This window comes from Haemaphysalis longicornis, unplaced genomic scaffold (genome assembly GCF_048455015.1).
Source record: "Haemaphysalis longicornis isolate Haplotype H1 unplaced genomic scaffold, Haemaphysalis longicornis Haplotype H1 scaffold_12, whole genome shotgun sequence".
Lineage (NCBI taxonomy): Eukaryota > Metazoa > Arthropoda > Arachnida > Ixodida > Ixodidae > Haemaphysalis > Haemaphysalis longicornis.
The window spans coordinates 13,792,468-13,808,632 of NW_027526225.1; the positions used below are offsets into that span (position 1 = coordinate 13,792,468).

The 16,165-nt window shown below is 49.9% G+C and overlaps 2 protein-coding genes across 4 annotated transcripts in view; both read left to right on the forward strand.

Moving 5' to 3' along the window:
• Nucleotides 1-16,165, forward strand: part of LOC144162425 (MYG1 exonuclease-like) — a 59,994-nt gene that overhangs the window by 30,849 nt on the left and 12,980 nt on the right. For all 3 annotated transcript variants that reach the window (XM_077692945.1, XM_077692946.1, XM_077692947.1), the window contains 2 exons: nucleotides 3,292-3,387; nucleotides 8,682-8,911. In XM_077692945.1, coding sequence (XP_077549071.1) covers nucleotides 3,292-3,387; nucleotides 8,682-8,911 — 326 coding nt within the window. The remainder of the gene's footprint in view (nucleotides 1-3,291; nucleotides 3,388-8,681; nucleotides 8,912-16,165) is intronic.
• Nucleotides 12,757-15,504, forward strand: LOC144161872 (uncharacterized). Its single transcript, XM_077692448.1, has one exon. The coding sequence runs from the start codon at nucleotides 12,944-12,946 to the stop codon at nucleotides 14,201-14,203; it is 1,260 nt and encodes a 419-aa protein (XP_077548574.1). The 5' UTR covers nucleotides 12,757-12,943; the 3' UTR covers nucleotides 14,204-15,504.

A 16,165-nucleotide genomic window follows, 5' to 3' on the forward strand; every position in this document is an offset into this window, starting at 1 on the left:
GACCGACTGACTCTGTCTGAAGGTCGGGGAGCCGTGCAGTAGCGCAACCAATTGCGAGCTCGGCTCCTCTCGACGTCACACGAAAACGCCGCAGAAAATGGGCAAGCGTAAAAAGAGGAGGACAGCATTTTCGAATTAATTTTTCTACTAAATAAAATCGCGTAAACGTGCCCAGAGTTGTCGTAACGTAGTCTGGGGACTCCGGACTACAATTTGCGCAAGTAATCTCGCAATGTTTACATATCACTTCAGTGTCCCTTTAAAAGCCTTACATTTCTCGTGCAGAGGTGCCCTTGGAAAAGTTGGGGCGAAACTCGAGGATACGAAACGTGCCAAAAACACGATGTGACCACAAGGGGCCTGGCAGCCTGAAGGAAGCACACCGCTCAGATACAGGGAGTCATTTTAATCGGCCCCAGACGCCTTGTCTCACCTGATGGATGGACTGCGCACACGTATCTTCCCTCTCGAAAGAACTGCCGGAACAACAGTGCTGCCAGTGTCTGCCTCTTAAAGGGGCCCTGAAAGGCATTTTGAGCACACTAAATGAACTAGCGCAATCGTTAGATAGGGTCGTCAACATCATCTGTGCCAAGTATTACTCTTTTACGCGCAGCGGAAAGCTCACAGTCTTGCTGCAAAGTTTGTCGCTTTTTTCTCACTCTTTCCTTCGTGTTTTTGGACGCCGCCATCTTCACATGTCTACGTCATCGATTCCCAGATGTTCGTCATGAGCTAGACATCCTGCTATTGGGCGGCTTTTTCACGCACTTCCGGCAAAGAGATGAGTCGTCTGCTCAGCGTCGGCTCGCCCGCTGATCTGCCAGCGGAGTGCCGGAGTGTTGGACATTTTACGACAAACGAAACAAGTGTAAACAAACGCTTAACCGTTTGTATTGAATGCAACACGGCCATAGCACGACATGGATTTTATGTTACATGAGTACGTACCATAAAGAAAGCCCCGTGGCACTTCTTTGGTGCAATCGCAGAGAACGTCCTGAGCCGAATGCCAGAGTTTGACGCGTACATTTTATTCAACTTCAAAACAATCCAGAGATGCGTTTCGAACGAACGCAACGTCACAACATGCGTTGCAAGTCTGAACCGCGATTGACACACGATGGGTTGCCTCCTCCTGCACGTTGTAAATTCGGCACTCACCTCACACCCGGTTTGCGTGGACGAACAGCAAGTCACCACTCTGGCGCGCAAGCGAGAAGGCTTTTAGCCAGGCACACTACACATACCCCATGCGAGGTTGAGTCGTACGTCGTTCGAGAAAGATAATCCAGACCATGGGAAGCACTATCCACCCGCAGAAGTACAACGTTGCATTTCATCGCGAAACGAACGCGTCCACAACACACAGGAGGCGATGCACACACACACACAGCTTCGGTCACTGCATTGGCTTAGCTGCAAGATTCGTTCGGACAATCAGCGATGCTACGACGATACAGAGCTGCGCGAGGACGACGTGCTAACCACTTCACGTATTTAAAAACACAGGGGCAAAGAACTAGGTTCATCGGAAGCAAAAAATCTTTCCTCCATTATAGTGCCTGAAATATACTGGCTAGTGTGCCGAGGGCGGGCTCCAGGCGGGCGCCGGGAGCGATGTACGCCGTCGGCTGCAGCTTGGGGCGCTGCCGTGCAGGAGTATGCGCGTTCGTTCGGCCTGAGCAGATCGCGCGGTTACCTCCGAGCTGCGGCGCGCACGGCAGCGGCAGAACTTTCCATTCCCGCTTGCGACGAAAGCGAGCGAAAGCGACGGAAATTCTGTCGCGCGACGAAAATTTGTCCCGACCATTCGACAAAAACGATCGTCGCGCGACAAAGCGACGGAATTCCTGCCGCTTTCACTCGCTTTCGTTGCAAGCGCGAACGGGCCTTTATGCGCAGTCACATAAAACAAGCTCTCTTGATTGTCGCCTGAGCATACGGTTGATATCTGACTACGTTACACTGTGCTTGCCAGTGTATTTAAACGATGTCACTAGGTTTGAAACGTACGCGCTCGGCATGCAGCTTTGTAAACGCAAGCGGCCTCACATACGCACGCTATTTTGCTGCTAATAGAGTTTTAGTACAGCGTTTGTGGCCTTTGCATACGCTAAACGCTAAATTTTTGCGTCCCGCTACGTGACACCGCGATGGGAGTTTTAGTAGAGCGTCTCATCAGTTTTGCGTAGCGACACACTAATGCATACGGCGCCATCTGTCAAATGTTTTCCGAAATGTCTCGCCGGCTGATCTGCTAGCGGAGTGCCGGAGTGTTTGGACATTTTACGACTATCCAAACAAGTGCAAACAAACGCTTTCCCGTCAGTGTTGAATGCAACACATGGGTGCAGCTTGTCAGAACACGGGTTCTCGCTGATCGAGTGCAGCGTTGGTTTGCTCTTCGCCTTCACGTTCATCGCCGCTGATAAACCGATCCGATCCGGCGCGTTTTGTGCACGGGTTCTGTGTCGGTTGAAAATGTCTTTTTTCACATGCCGCCGGTAGTAGGAATTACAACCGCCGCAAAATAACACCCGGCACCAGCGGGGCCACATCTGAGACCACGCTTTTTGGATAAACAGTGCGCGGTGCACCAAAGGGAACGAGCGCACGATTCTCCCCGCGCGGCTGCGAATTCGCCGCCGATACCAACGGCAGCTACGTACACCGCGAAAGGGCAAGGCCAGGCCGCACACATGCGGCCAGGTCCTTCGTTCACTTTTCCAGCCTTTAGAGGTGTCCATGGGGTCAACAAAGATGAAAAAGCCGAAAGAGCTGGCCCGTAGCAGACGGCAGTCTGTGGGAGCGCAATAGCGGAAGTTCGTCACCGCTGAGGAGCGGAGCATCATGGGAGGAGGGGCCAGCAGCGAAGAAACAGTTGAAAGGAGGAGGAAATACGGCGCGACGATAATACGCGGTTTTTGATTTACGATTTCTCAGCTAATACTCATCGCTTTAACAAAATTCTTGCAGGAGGAGATTGCCAATACATTGCTTTATTTGGTTACATGTACATCCATGCATCGGCGGCAGGCATTTCAGGACCCCTTTAAGGCATGCGCACATCCATGTTTGCACCTTGGCAGTGTATGCATGCCTAGGCTTTTGCCTTCGCGTCTCCTGAGCGATGGCCAAGGACAACTCGGCGTTTATAATCTCTTGTTGGGGTCCTTGCTTCCTCCAACCTTTTGTTTTTTTGTTTCTGTTAGCGAGTGGCAATTCGGTTTGCACCTCTAGCAGCACTGCCCTAAATACTGTGCCTGCGACACCCTGCTCTTCATGCAGATCCCGGGACCCAGCTGTGCTGGACACGTGCGACGTTGTTGTGGACGTCGGCGGCATCTATGACCCGGCCAAGAAGCGCTACGACCACCACCAGAGGTCAGTTCACCGCTGCATGTGATACTCCCTTTCACAGCAGGTGCAAGCGCAGCACTTCCAGAGTGATGCAGAGCTAAACGTGTTATATAGGTGGTATTCATCGGAAAGTTTAGCTGTCAATTTCTTCGCTTGGAAACACTGGAAACGGCCACGGACATGGCGCGGCTTGTGCCACTGCGCCCACACGCCGAAGAAACAAAAGCAGTGGCGTGCGTCATCTGCTCCGATTCAACCCGATTCTCAACGGTGGTGTCAACAGTGATGTTATTAATGGCACTCAAATGGGACTCGATGCTTTACTTTGCGTTGGGGGGGGGTAGAGTTTGGAACGTCCAATACAAATCATGTGCTTAGCACGGACAAGTACCGCCATCTCACGGAGCCCGACGTAAACAGTGACGGTGCAGTCACATTGTTGCCTGCATGCGTACCTCGCCAGTGAATACAAGCAGTTGATATGGTGTGCCCCACCCCTAAACCTACCTAAGGAAATTAATGCTGCTGGTACTTGAATTTAGCCCATTTGGACCCCTGGGCCATAGAGTTTCTTACAGTATACACTAGAGAGGAATCTGGCGCTAGCGTCTATGCGCCTCACATCAAGGTCGTCTGTGTCGTCATGGGCCGCCATTATACATCGCGCTCGCCTTAGTTTCATCGTTGGCTTGGATTGAAACGTTTTAATGACCGCAAATTTAAACAAAGTGCCACAAAAACGCAAAGAATAGTGTGCAATTATGTAAGTGGAAAATAAAAATAGCCTGTTTTAAAACTAAGGAAAAAAGGTAAGCGTATTTTTGCCGGAACGGTTGTGCCTGCTATTCCGCAGGTCAAGGTTGTAGTTACAAACAATGTTGATATTTGGAGGGTACCTCATTAGCGACTGTGATTTTATTAGTTTTACCAATATTTCAAATGATAAATTGTTTGAAGAGTTTCGAAAGTTTTTTGCGCGTGCCTATGAAAACGTTGCCTTCGTGGTGAGCCGGTGCACCGTGACCGCCAGCTAGTTTCAAGAAAAATGAAAACGTGGCGTTAAACAGTCGTGGACGATGACAAGATAGGACGCATACAAGCGCCCGTATCTGCCGTATCTTGTCTTCGTCGAAGTATGTTTTGTTTCTTCTTTTCGTCGGCTACAAATTTCGCGGCGGCATATTACCTGCTCAGTCATACGTCCTTCGACTGCGGCATGAGCAACGTCAGGTGCGATCACGCATTGCCTGCTGTTTCACTGAACATGGCTACCATAGAAACGGGAGTATTTCGGCTTCCTTGTAGCTCGTAAACGTGTTAATGCATAGTGAAGAAAGCAAATCCCCAAAACCGCTTAGGAATCCAATTGTCATGCCAAGCCCAAGCCAAAAAGGATGTCTTTCCATGAACCCCCATGACGACATGGCTTACGAGGCGCAGTTTCCTGTCTAGTATACTTACTAAGAAACTTTATGCCCTGGGCTACTGACTCCGAACAGCAGAGCTCGTTCTAGTAGATGTTAAAGGAGTACTGACACCAAATTTTGACGCCTAAAAAATGATATAATTGGCTTCAGTAGTTTGTACAGATGCCTCACAGAAATTTTTGCAGCGATCCGAGGCCGGAATCGCATCTAAAATCAATTTTGATTGTCCCGGCCGCGAGCTTCCACAAATCAGCAGCACTAGCGAAATCGCTTTCGGCGTGACGAAACATTGGCCGGCGTGTCTGGCCGGTTCAGCGTGACGTCATATAGTCGTTTTCGGAACCGGAAACGATGTCCTGCGCTGCTGTTGTCGGTGGTATTCGTTTGGGCGGGAGACGTGAGCATAGCTGTGTGAGCAATGCTTGTAAACTTTGCGTGTTCGATGTCTTTGCTCTTCAGTTTGTGGCCGGCGCATGGTGTTCCCTTGCACTGCGCGGTGCACGATGTCGGCGTGCTCCGCGGTGCGTCGCCGAGCTTGCCCAAGTTGTGCTATGGCAAGCTCCTGTACAAGCTCCTCGAGAAGATGATTAACAGGAGACGTGTACTTTTTGGAGTACAAGGATCTTCTCGAGAGCTGCCAGGTTTGGCTTCAGGGCGGGGTGATCTACCAACGATCAACTTGTTGCATTAGAGTCATACATAAAAAATGCCTTCCTCCAGTATGAGGACAATGACAGTATTCTTTGATCTTGAAAAAGCGTGTGATACTGCTTGGCGGTATGGTATCCTCGACGATTTGAAGCCCTTTGTCATGTCGGGTAACATGATAAACACACCTGCCAGTTACCTGTCTGAAAGAACGTTTCGCGTGCCAGTTGGAACTGCACTCTCGAGGGTTCGTGTGCAGGAAAATGGCGTGCTGCGAGGTGGAGTTTTGAGCTGCACTTTGTTTGTTGTGAAAGTGAATTTTCTTAGGAAGGCATTGCCACCATCAATTTCCTGTTCAATCTATGCAGACGACGTACAACTATCCTTTGAATCCTGTAACTTTTCTGTCTGTGAGCGCCAAGTCCAGCTTGGTGCTGACAAGCTAGCTGGCTGAGCAGATAGCAATGGTTTTAAATTTAATCCAGGAAAGTGCACGTGTGTGTTTTCCAAGAGGCGTGGCATTCGGCCGCATCCAGACATCAAACTCAATGGTGTCTCGATTCCTGTCAAAAAGGAACACAAGTTTCTAGGTATAATCCTTGACGAAAAGCCCACATTCATCCCACACATACCGTATTTACCCGATTCTAACGCGCCCCCGATTCTAACGCGCACCCGATTTTCCTGGCAAAAAAAACGAAAAAACTTGCACCTACGATTGTAATGCGCACGGGTCTTTGTGACCCAGACAAACGAATTCGAGAGAAACGGGCGATTTATTTCGCGAAGTAATCTCACTCATCTCGCTCCTCGTCGCTCTCCGCTGACCACAACAACTCGGCCTCGGTGCCTTCAAGCGCGTTCGCGATGCCACACTTCTGAACGAACGTTCAACCATGGTCGATGGGATCGTGGCCCACGCCTCGCACGCCCATCCCGAGAACTTCTCCAGAGGTGCACGCTTCAGCCGACCGCCCATTTTAAACGCGTGGGAGCTGCTGCTGCCGTTGCTGTTATCAAGCGCGCAAGTGAAACGACTTGACTATTTGTGTGAACGCCGATAGAAAAGCCTAGGCGCCTAGGCTTGCTGCGTCCGAAAAATCGTTGCTAAAAGCTTTGGCGCCATCTTGAGATGGCGATGGGTGGGACGAAATTTCCGCTGTTTCGGCAGCTTCGGTTTTGTATCCGATTCTAACGCGCATGCGATTTTTCGACCTATTTTTTCGGAAAAAAGGTGCGCGTTAGAATCGGGTAAATACGGTAAAACAACTAAAACATAAATGCTTAAAAACAATAACTATCCTGAAGGTTCTCTCGCACATTTCTTTTGGCGCTGACAAACAACTTCTTTTACGTGTTTTTATTAGCTTGATAGGTTCACGATTGGACTATGGTAGCGTTGTTTATGGGTCAGCAAGTAAAACATCCCTTAGAATGCTGGACCCTGTGCTTCATCTAGGGCTCTGCCTAGTGTGCGGCGCCTTGTAGAGTGCAACAAATGGAGCCTAGAACGGCAGCGGGCATACATGGACCTGCTTTATTCTTTCAAAATCTCATCAATGCCTCACCATCCTTTGAGGTCAGTTTTTTATGATACACCCATATCTCAAACCCTTTTTAATCGTCCATCCATCTCTGCTCCCTTCCCTTCGAGAGTAAGACAAGAAGCGTCACAACTTGATGTCATGTTTTCAGACACCATCGAAACCTCCGTTACTGAATTGCTAGCAGCGTGGCAACTTCGCCCAATATTATGTGATGTATCTGTGACAAGGATCGAGAAAAATCAAGTGCCCAGAAGCGCGATCTTGCAACGTTTCTTGTCTCTGCAGCACAAATATAACTGTGCTGAATTTTACACTGATGCTCCAAAAACTGCCACAACTGTTTCCTGTGCTGCGCATGGTGGCACCTTTAATGTCTGCAAAACTATGAACACAAATGCAAGTATCTTTACGGCAGAGGCCTACGGCATACTTCTTGTAGGTAATCATATTCTTACAACTCCAATTCTCCAATCCATAATCTAGTATACTGATTCCTTAAGTGCTGTGCAGACATTGTCATCTCAAAAATCTTCTAAAAACCATGTGGTCAATCTTCTCATTAATACCAGTATGTCTGTACATGCGTCAAACCCCGAAGTGACCGTGTGCTGGGTGCCAGGTCACTCTGGGATTGCAGAAAATGAGACCGCAGACCAGTGCTGCACTGCAAGACACAGTTGACATTACAACTGTACCCTGCACTGACATCAAGCCACACATCAGACAACACGTTCGCAAAACATGGCACACAGACCGGAGTACGCAGACAGACAACAAACTAGACTTAATTAAACCACACTTGGTACCATACACCACCGACACTCGCAACAGGTACACAGAAGTCGCCTTGGCTAGATTGCGGATAGGGCACACACATCTGCTCACGGGATCTTCAACACCTCTGTGTAGCAGGTGTGGGGAGGGCCTATCCATAGTACACATCCTAATCACATGCAAGGCACTTGACAGAACACGACACGAACAGTTTCCCCTACTCTGCAGACAACACTCCACCCATCGTTGTGTTTGGTTCCCGTTAAAAGTGTTTTTATGTATTTGTCAGACGTTACGTTTTTAAACCTCATTTCTTATCATGCATAATCAAAACTGGCCCCATCAGCATTGATTGCCTTTAATTTATGTTACGTTTGTTCTAGCTTACACGTTTTATGCCTACTTTTTGTGTTATCTAGTTTTGTTTGGTGCTCTTTGCCCCAGCTGGCCTTGCGCCAAAAAAAAACCCCAACCATCATCATCAACTAGGGCAGCTGATTTGGATTGCTACTTTGTGCTGATAAAGCAGTGCTCCCCCCAAAACTAACAATTCCACTGATTGATTGATTAATCAATGCACCCAAGCAGCTACACCTGAACCGCCTTCCTTTCTTTTGACCGGCCCGACCGGTTTTCTAGGCAGCAGGCCGGTTGCTGGTCTGTACTTAAAACCGGCCGTCATTGGCCCATGTTTTGGCCATCATGCTGCGATTACTTTTTTTGGCATCCTGTGAAGCATCACTTCAGCAACTACGACGATAAATATGTGTGGACAAGAAAACACGTGAGCTGAGAAAATATGTCGACTAGTGCGGGCAAGATGCAAAGAAGAGCTTGTAATGGACGAAGTATGTGTGGTTTTTTTCCCGGTGCAGCACAGTAACCAAAATGTCAGTCACTTTCAGTACCAATACTTCTGCAGGGGCTTTGTGGAGACGATGCACTCCCTGGACGCCACCAAGAAGTGGACCACGAAGGTGATCAGTGTGGGGCTGGTGTACGTGCATCACGGCTGGGATGTGACCGCCCACACCTTGGGCCGCAAGACATCCGACCCCAGCGTGGAGCCCATCTGCGATAAGGTTACGAGGACTTCATGCAGGAGATCGACGCCATCGACAATGACGTCAATATCCGTGATGGGGAGCTGCGGTGAGTAGTTGGCCAGTGGGCCCCAAGGCGCCTTGGAACACCTCGGAGTAGCGCAAACTCTTCAAAGACACAACAAGAAGAGCTCTGTCTACTCCCTTCTTTTTGTGGGCATGTCGAGTTTGCGCTACTCCGAGGTGTTCAAGAACCGCTACCGCCTACCGTATTTATTTGAATATAAGGTGAGGTTTTTTTCCAATATCGGTAATCTCAAAGTTATACCTTACCTTATATTCGAAACTCAGTCGATATATATATAACTGGCGTGAGCAACAGTGGAGGGTTTATTTCTACATTTCGACTTGAGACAAGTCTTCTTTGGGAATGATAGGGAATGAAGGAATGAAGGGAATGAAGGGATAGCCGCATTAACCAGCATGTATGCGCTCCATAAACAACCAGATACCCCAGACTGCCATGTAGTTGCGGGATTAGCGGCACTCGTTGTAGAACTGAATTCGTTTGAATTCAACAATGAGTACTTCCGGCAAGTTGGCGGAACCGCCATGGGAAGCGAGATGGCGCCAAGCTACGCCAATCTGTTTATGGGACAGTTAGAGGCCACATTCCTGTCTGAATCCCACTTAAAACCCCTCCTGTACGAGAGGTACACCCGGCAGCAAAATAAGCCGGGGCACGCGAGCGCGGGGCAAAATGCATCGCCGCGACATCTGACACTGCACTTCTGGTGTCGAGACATCCATGTGCGCGTGTGCGTCCAGCCATGCTCACTGCCCTGTCTTTTCTTTCAGCCAAGCTGAGCACATTCAACGTTTGGTCACAGAGGTCACTTTCTTCGCCAACATGTCTCGCTCACACACGCTTCGGCTAGGGAGCCTACACGCACCGCGCCTTCGTCGAAGGTGCGGCGCATGTAGGTTCTTCAGCTTCGGCCAGCTTCAGCGGTGAAGTGTGCGTTGCTCGCTGTGCCCCGATGCAACAGATAACATGTCTTGCCCGTCTCAGTGACGATTTTGTGCCACATACATTCTATCGTGTCTTTGTATTGTTTGCCTGAAACATGCAGTTGGTTGGTAATAAAAATGAGCACACCAACACGGAAAAAAATTGAGGCGAGAAATAGATCACTCGAATAAGCTGTGATGAAAAGTCATCATCTTGCACAAGTTCTAAAGCAGGTATTGGCGGTAAAATAACCGTGAGCGGAGATCGGCGTGGCCCTGGGTTTGGCAAAAAAGAACAAAAATTGCAATAGGTTGCAATACGCGTTGAATTGATAGGCACAGGCACAGACCAAAAGTTTCGCGTTTAGACAGCGAAGCGAAGAAGATATCGAATTCTCGTTGCAATGCATCCTTTGTCAGAGCCAGGCATATAGAGCAAAGCGGGCTTTACTCACGCCGTTTGCTGCCGGAGCATGTGCCAGCGAGGTGTGTTGAGCATAAAAGGTTACCCCTAGCGGCAAGCGCTCGGTGCTTTCAGCTTCGCTGCTTGAAGCGAAAGAAAAAATGGGGCGAGTATACAGGGGCTGGACGCGCACGCGCACATCGGTGTCTTGACACCAGAAGTGCAGCGTCAGATGTTGCGGCGATGCATTTTGCCCATGCCCCGGCTTATTTTGCCGCCGGGTGTACATTGACGATATTTTTTTTATTTGGACCTACACCGAGGATGAGCTCCTTCACTTCATCGATTCTTACAATTCTGCACGCCCGAGCAATAATTTTACTCACACCTACTCTCAAGAGAGCATAAATTTCTTGGATGTGACAGTGAAAATCGAAAACGGTGAACTCTCGACAAAGCTGTATCGGAAGCCAACGGATCGGCAGCAATATCTGCATTACCAAAGCGACCACCCACGTCACTGTAAGAACAGCATTCCTTATAGCCAGGCCCACCATTTCAAACGAATCGGCTCGAAAGCGGAAGATTTCACTACCAATGCCAAAATTTAAAAAAAACATGCTGTACACGCCACAGCAAGGGTACAGCATGGGTACCCAGCACATGTAACTGATAATGCCATAAAAAAAGCCGAAGCACTCAACCACATGGACCTAATTGCGTACCGTCCCCTACAACATCACCTCCAACGAACAAACCTACGCCTAATGTATAGAGCCAACTTTCCTAACGTAAAAAACATCTTCAAGCAGCACTACAACATTCTCGAACAAAGTGAACACCTCAAACGGGCATTTCCGTCCGATCCAGGTGTCTTCTACCAACGATCCCGCAATCTCAAAGATACACTTGTGAACGCAAGAACAGATTCACTGTCCCCGCATAATGAATGCCGGCCATGCCTGAAGCCGCGGTGCCTTGTCTGCAAGACAATGCAGCAGACAAGCACTGCTCAAAGCTCCAACTCAGACTACTCTTTAAAAATTCGCTTGAACTTGACATGGGACACTTCCAATGTGATTTGTTTGCTTGAATGCAATGTGTATGGAATGCAATATATAGGGCAAACAGGGACCTCTCCTTCAGGCTCCGGTTCAATAATCGCAAAGTGCACGCAAAAACGTGCCCGACCCTGCCCCTCTCCAAACACCTGAGCCTGCCAGATCATTCTTTCGATAAACTAAGCGGCACGCTCTTAGAAACGGGGTGCAAGTCAAACGGAGAACGAGAACAGCGTGAATCATACCTCATATGCCGATTCAACGCAATCAAAAAAGGTTTAAATGAGGACCCAGGCACACTTGCAGCCATTAAAACATTGTCGTCTACCTAACTGTATCAGTGGCACTGTGCATGTGGCCTGAACTGGACTCTCGAAATCACATGTACGCGTGAGCATTTGTTGAGTGGATTTTTCCGGCTTTCTCCCGCCATTTTTCCTTCCTTTCTTGTTTGCTCATGTTTTTCCATTTTTGTTTTCATTTTTCTTCCTTCTCTCCTTTTCCGCTCTTCGTGCTCACTCCTATCCTTCTTCTCGTTTTGACATTTTTACTTTCTCTTTTATAATATTGTGTCATAACTTTGGAATCCTTTTCTAGTTCTCCGTCACAATCTTGCAATTTAAGTACGGTATTGTTGCTTAGGGCCGGTGCTGTATCAGCAATAACTTCTTTTTACCTTGTTCCCAAAACATTTGCTAAAAAATTGATTGGGATATTTGAAGGTTTGGATATCGCACATAACCATAACCCATAAAATAAGCAAAACAATTCTGGGGTCTACATTATTACCCGAGCGTACATATCTTTGCCGCTGTTAGTATCACTATTGGCCCCCGCAGACTGGTTACATTTTTTAACACCTCGCACATCCATTTTTTCCTTCCCTTGCATCTACAGTCGTCCCCTAAGCCGGCTACCAAACCATGGCAGTATATTTTCTCCTTTTTCCTCGACATCCCCTTGAGCAGCTTGTGTTCTGGCTTGGCTCAGCGGAGGGGAGAGACCGACGGCCCACGGGTTGTCGCTGAGCTGCTGAGCGGCAGCTCCTAACAAAGACCTGAAAACTCGGCTTAGCGCCCCGTTATGGGAAGGCGTCCGTCCGGCTGGGCAACAGTGGAACAGGCGCGGACCATGTCCGCTTGCCTTCTGCAGGACCAAAAAAACATCCAGAAAGACTTTTCTCAAGTCGAAACGTAGCAGTACACCCTCCGCTGTTGCTGTTACCGAGGTCTCTTACTCTATGTCTGTGTGTATGTATATGTTGTGTGTATGTATATGTTGTGTGTATATATATATATTTATGTATATATATATATATATATATATATATATATATATATATATATATATATATATATATATATATATATATATATATTGTAACGAAGAGTATGAGCGGACGCCTCAGAGCAAGTAGAACTAACGCAGCGCTATCCGCCTATGCGGGTATGCGGTGCATCAGGTGTAAGAAGACGAAGAAGCAGAAGAACGCTCGGCGCCTGGTCTCGCGGAACCCTGCTCTCGGCTCTTGCGTCTGCACGCCTCGACCGTGAATAAACCCCTCTCTAAGCGACTACCCAGGCGTCGGCTATCTCCTTTACAAGTGGTGGAGGTGCGGGGTATCGATCCAGTCCTGGAACTCCGGAGCCGCAAACTCCCCGCAGCCATGAACACCGGAGGCAGCCAGAGCGCTACGCCATCGCCGCCGACTGTGATGTGCTCCGGGGGCATACGTGAGCGAGATCCACCGGGCTTCAACGGCGCCGATGAAAATGACGCGGAAGATTGGCTGGCATCATTCGAGCGAGTGAGTACGCATAATCAATGGAACGAAGCTACGAAACTAAGCAAAGTGAGCTTCTCCCTGCACGCCGTCGCTGAACTTTGGTACGGGAACAACGCGCATCGCTTCAAGACGTGGGCTGATTTCAAGGCTGATTTTTTGTTTACTTTTGGCCGCCCAGCAGTCCGAAAGCTTCACGCAGAACAGCGCTTGCGCGAACGGGCACAGCGTGCGGGTGAAACTTTCACAAGTTATATTGAAGATGTTGTCGACCTCTGCAAACGGATAAACAGCAATATGACTGAACACGACAAAGTCAAGCACATACTGAAAGGCATTGACGACGACGCTTTTCAGATGTTGCTGGCTAAAAACCCGCAAACGGTTAGCGACATCATCAGTAATTGCCTGTCTTACGAGGAGCTGCGCAAAGAGCGGGCACTCACGAGGCGCAAAGTCATGCATGAGCCCTTGGCAAGCCTAGCCACTGATGCCAATGAGAATCCCGCCATGCTCCAGCACATCCAGCAATTGGTGCGAGAAGAGGTCGCTCGCCAGCTGTCCCTGCTGCCGTACACGGAACCGCCGCGCTCCCCACTTGCCGCTACTGTTCGTCACGTCATCCAAGAGCAGGTTGCCGAAGGACTCCCTTGTGTACGCCCGCATCCTCCTGTGGCCGCTCCTTTGACCTACGCCGATAACACCGCTAGACCATTTGCCGACGTCGCTGCGCCCAGGATTTTCCACGACGCCACGCCGACACTATATGCTGAGGTTGCAGCGAGGCCCAGGGTCAGCTTCCCCATGGCCGCCCCTCCCATCACCACTGTGAGGCCATCGCCGCGTTCAGGATATCAAGCTGGCAATCCCTGGCGCACGGCCGACAACCGTCCCATCTGTTTTTCGTGTTGCGTTCCGGGACACGTGGCCCGGTACTGCCGTCGCAACATGGTACCCCCGCGAGGAATTCCCCCGAATAGTTACCGTTCGTCGCCGCCTTTCAATGTGCCGCCCACTCGTCCCCTGCTCGAGTCTGACCCGTCTGACCAGCGCGACTTCAACAATCGTCGTTCCATGTCCCCACGGCGACGCTCTCTGTCTCCTATGCGCCGCCGTCCTGCCTCCAGCGACGCGGAAAACTAGATGCCGCAGTTCCGGAGGCAAGAACTGCGTCGTCATCAAACAGCCGAAGACCTAACTTTTCCCCATCTAATGTAATTGATGTCGCCGTCGAAGGTGTCGCTACGGTCGCACTCATCGACACTGGAGCCGCCGTTTCGGTTATAGACGCAAAATTATGCCGCCGTTTAAAGAAGGTGACGACGCCACACTCGGGACTATCATTACGCACCGCTACCGCAGAACACATTTATCCCTTGGGCGCATGCACCGCACGAGTCGTCATTCAGGACATTCTGTACGTCATCGAGTTCATTGTTCTCTCATCGTGCTCACATCAAGTCATCTTGGGTTGGGATTTCCTGTCACGGAACAGAGCTGTTATCAATTGCGGCCGCGCTGAAGTTGAATTCTCTCCCTTCCTGGACCTTCCTGCTACCAGTTCCCCTTTTCAAAAACTTGTCGTTGCCGAGGATACCACCATTCCACCATCTGCTGCCGTCCTCGTGAGTTTATCCTGCAGCGCTGTCTCTGAGGGAAACGTTCTCTTTACGCCGTCCTCCCTGTTCGTTTATCGCCGATCTATTCCGTTGCCCTTCGCCATGTTGACTGTTACGGACGGCCGCACCAGAATCGTTGTCGCTAATCCCGACTCCTGCTCCCGTTCCCTGCTCCGCGGTGAATGTCTCGGCACCATTGAGCCGACAGGATCTGCCGTCGTCGTAGATGTGTCCGACGATTTGCCGCATGTTGAGATCGACGCGCTCTCTTCTCCATGTCCAACGTCGCCGCCTCCCTCGGAAGTTTTCCGTCATGCTATCGACGCAAATCTCACTCCACAAGAACGAGACCAACTTCTGCAGTTGCTACATCGATTTCAGTCGTCCTTCGATTCTGCAACGACATCACTCGGGCGAACGTCAACTGTAACACACCACATCGACAGCGGATCCCACGCACCTGTACGGCAGCGACCCTACCGCGTGTCCACCACTGAACGCCACATTATTGACGATCAGGTAGACGACATGCTGCAGCGTGGTGTTATCCGCCCATCAAACAGTCCATGGGCCTCCCCTGTTGTCCTTGTGAAGAAGAAAGATGGCTCCATCCGCTTTTGTGTTGACTACCGACGTCTAAACAAGATTACTAGCAAGGATGTCTACCCTCTGCCACGAATAGATGATGCCCTCGACTGCTTGCAGGGAGCTGAATTTTTCTCCTCCCTCGACTTACGCTCAGGTTATTGGCAAGTCCCCATGGCAGACGCAGATCGACCTAAAACGGCGTTCGTTACTCCCGACGGCTTGTACGAATTTAACGTCATGCCGTTCGGTCTATGTAACGCGCCCGCAACATTCGAAAGAATGATGGACAACATTCTTCGTGGCCTGAAGTGGAAGACTTGTTTGTGCTACCTTGACGACGTCGTGGTATTTTCTCGGGATTTCTCGACGCATCTCGTTTGCCTAGACCAAATACTGACGTGCATGTCGGCAGCAGGACTCCAACTGAATTTAAAAAAATGTCACTTTGGTGCTCGGCAGCTGATGATCCTCGGCCACATCGTTAGCAAGGATGGAATCCTTCCCGATCCAGCTAAGCTCCGTGCGGTGGCGGAATTCCCGAAACCTACCACGCAGAAGGCTCTTCGCAGCTTCCTCGGCCTGTGCTCTTATTTCCGCCGCTTCATACGCAACTTTGCATCCATCAGCGCTCCGCTAACTCAGCTCCTCGGTGGCGACAATGGCCTCTCAGCGTGGTCACAGGCTTGCGACGACGCGTTTGTCACACTACGCCGTCTGTTGACATCTCCGCCCATCTTGAGGCATTTCGACCCCACGGCCCCGACGGAAATCCACACTGACGCCAGCGGCATCGGGTTGGGAGCAGTCCTAGCTCAGAGGAAGCGCGGATTTGATGAATACGTGGTCGCCTACGCCAGTCGCACCCTCACAAAAGCAGAGACAAACTATTCAGTCACTG

Excerpts from the sequence above, each read along its gene's own strand:
- LOC144161872 (XM_077692448.1), top strand. The coding sequence starts at position 12,944 with ATGAACACCGGAGGCAGCCAGAGCGCTACGCCATCGCCGCCGACTGTG.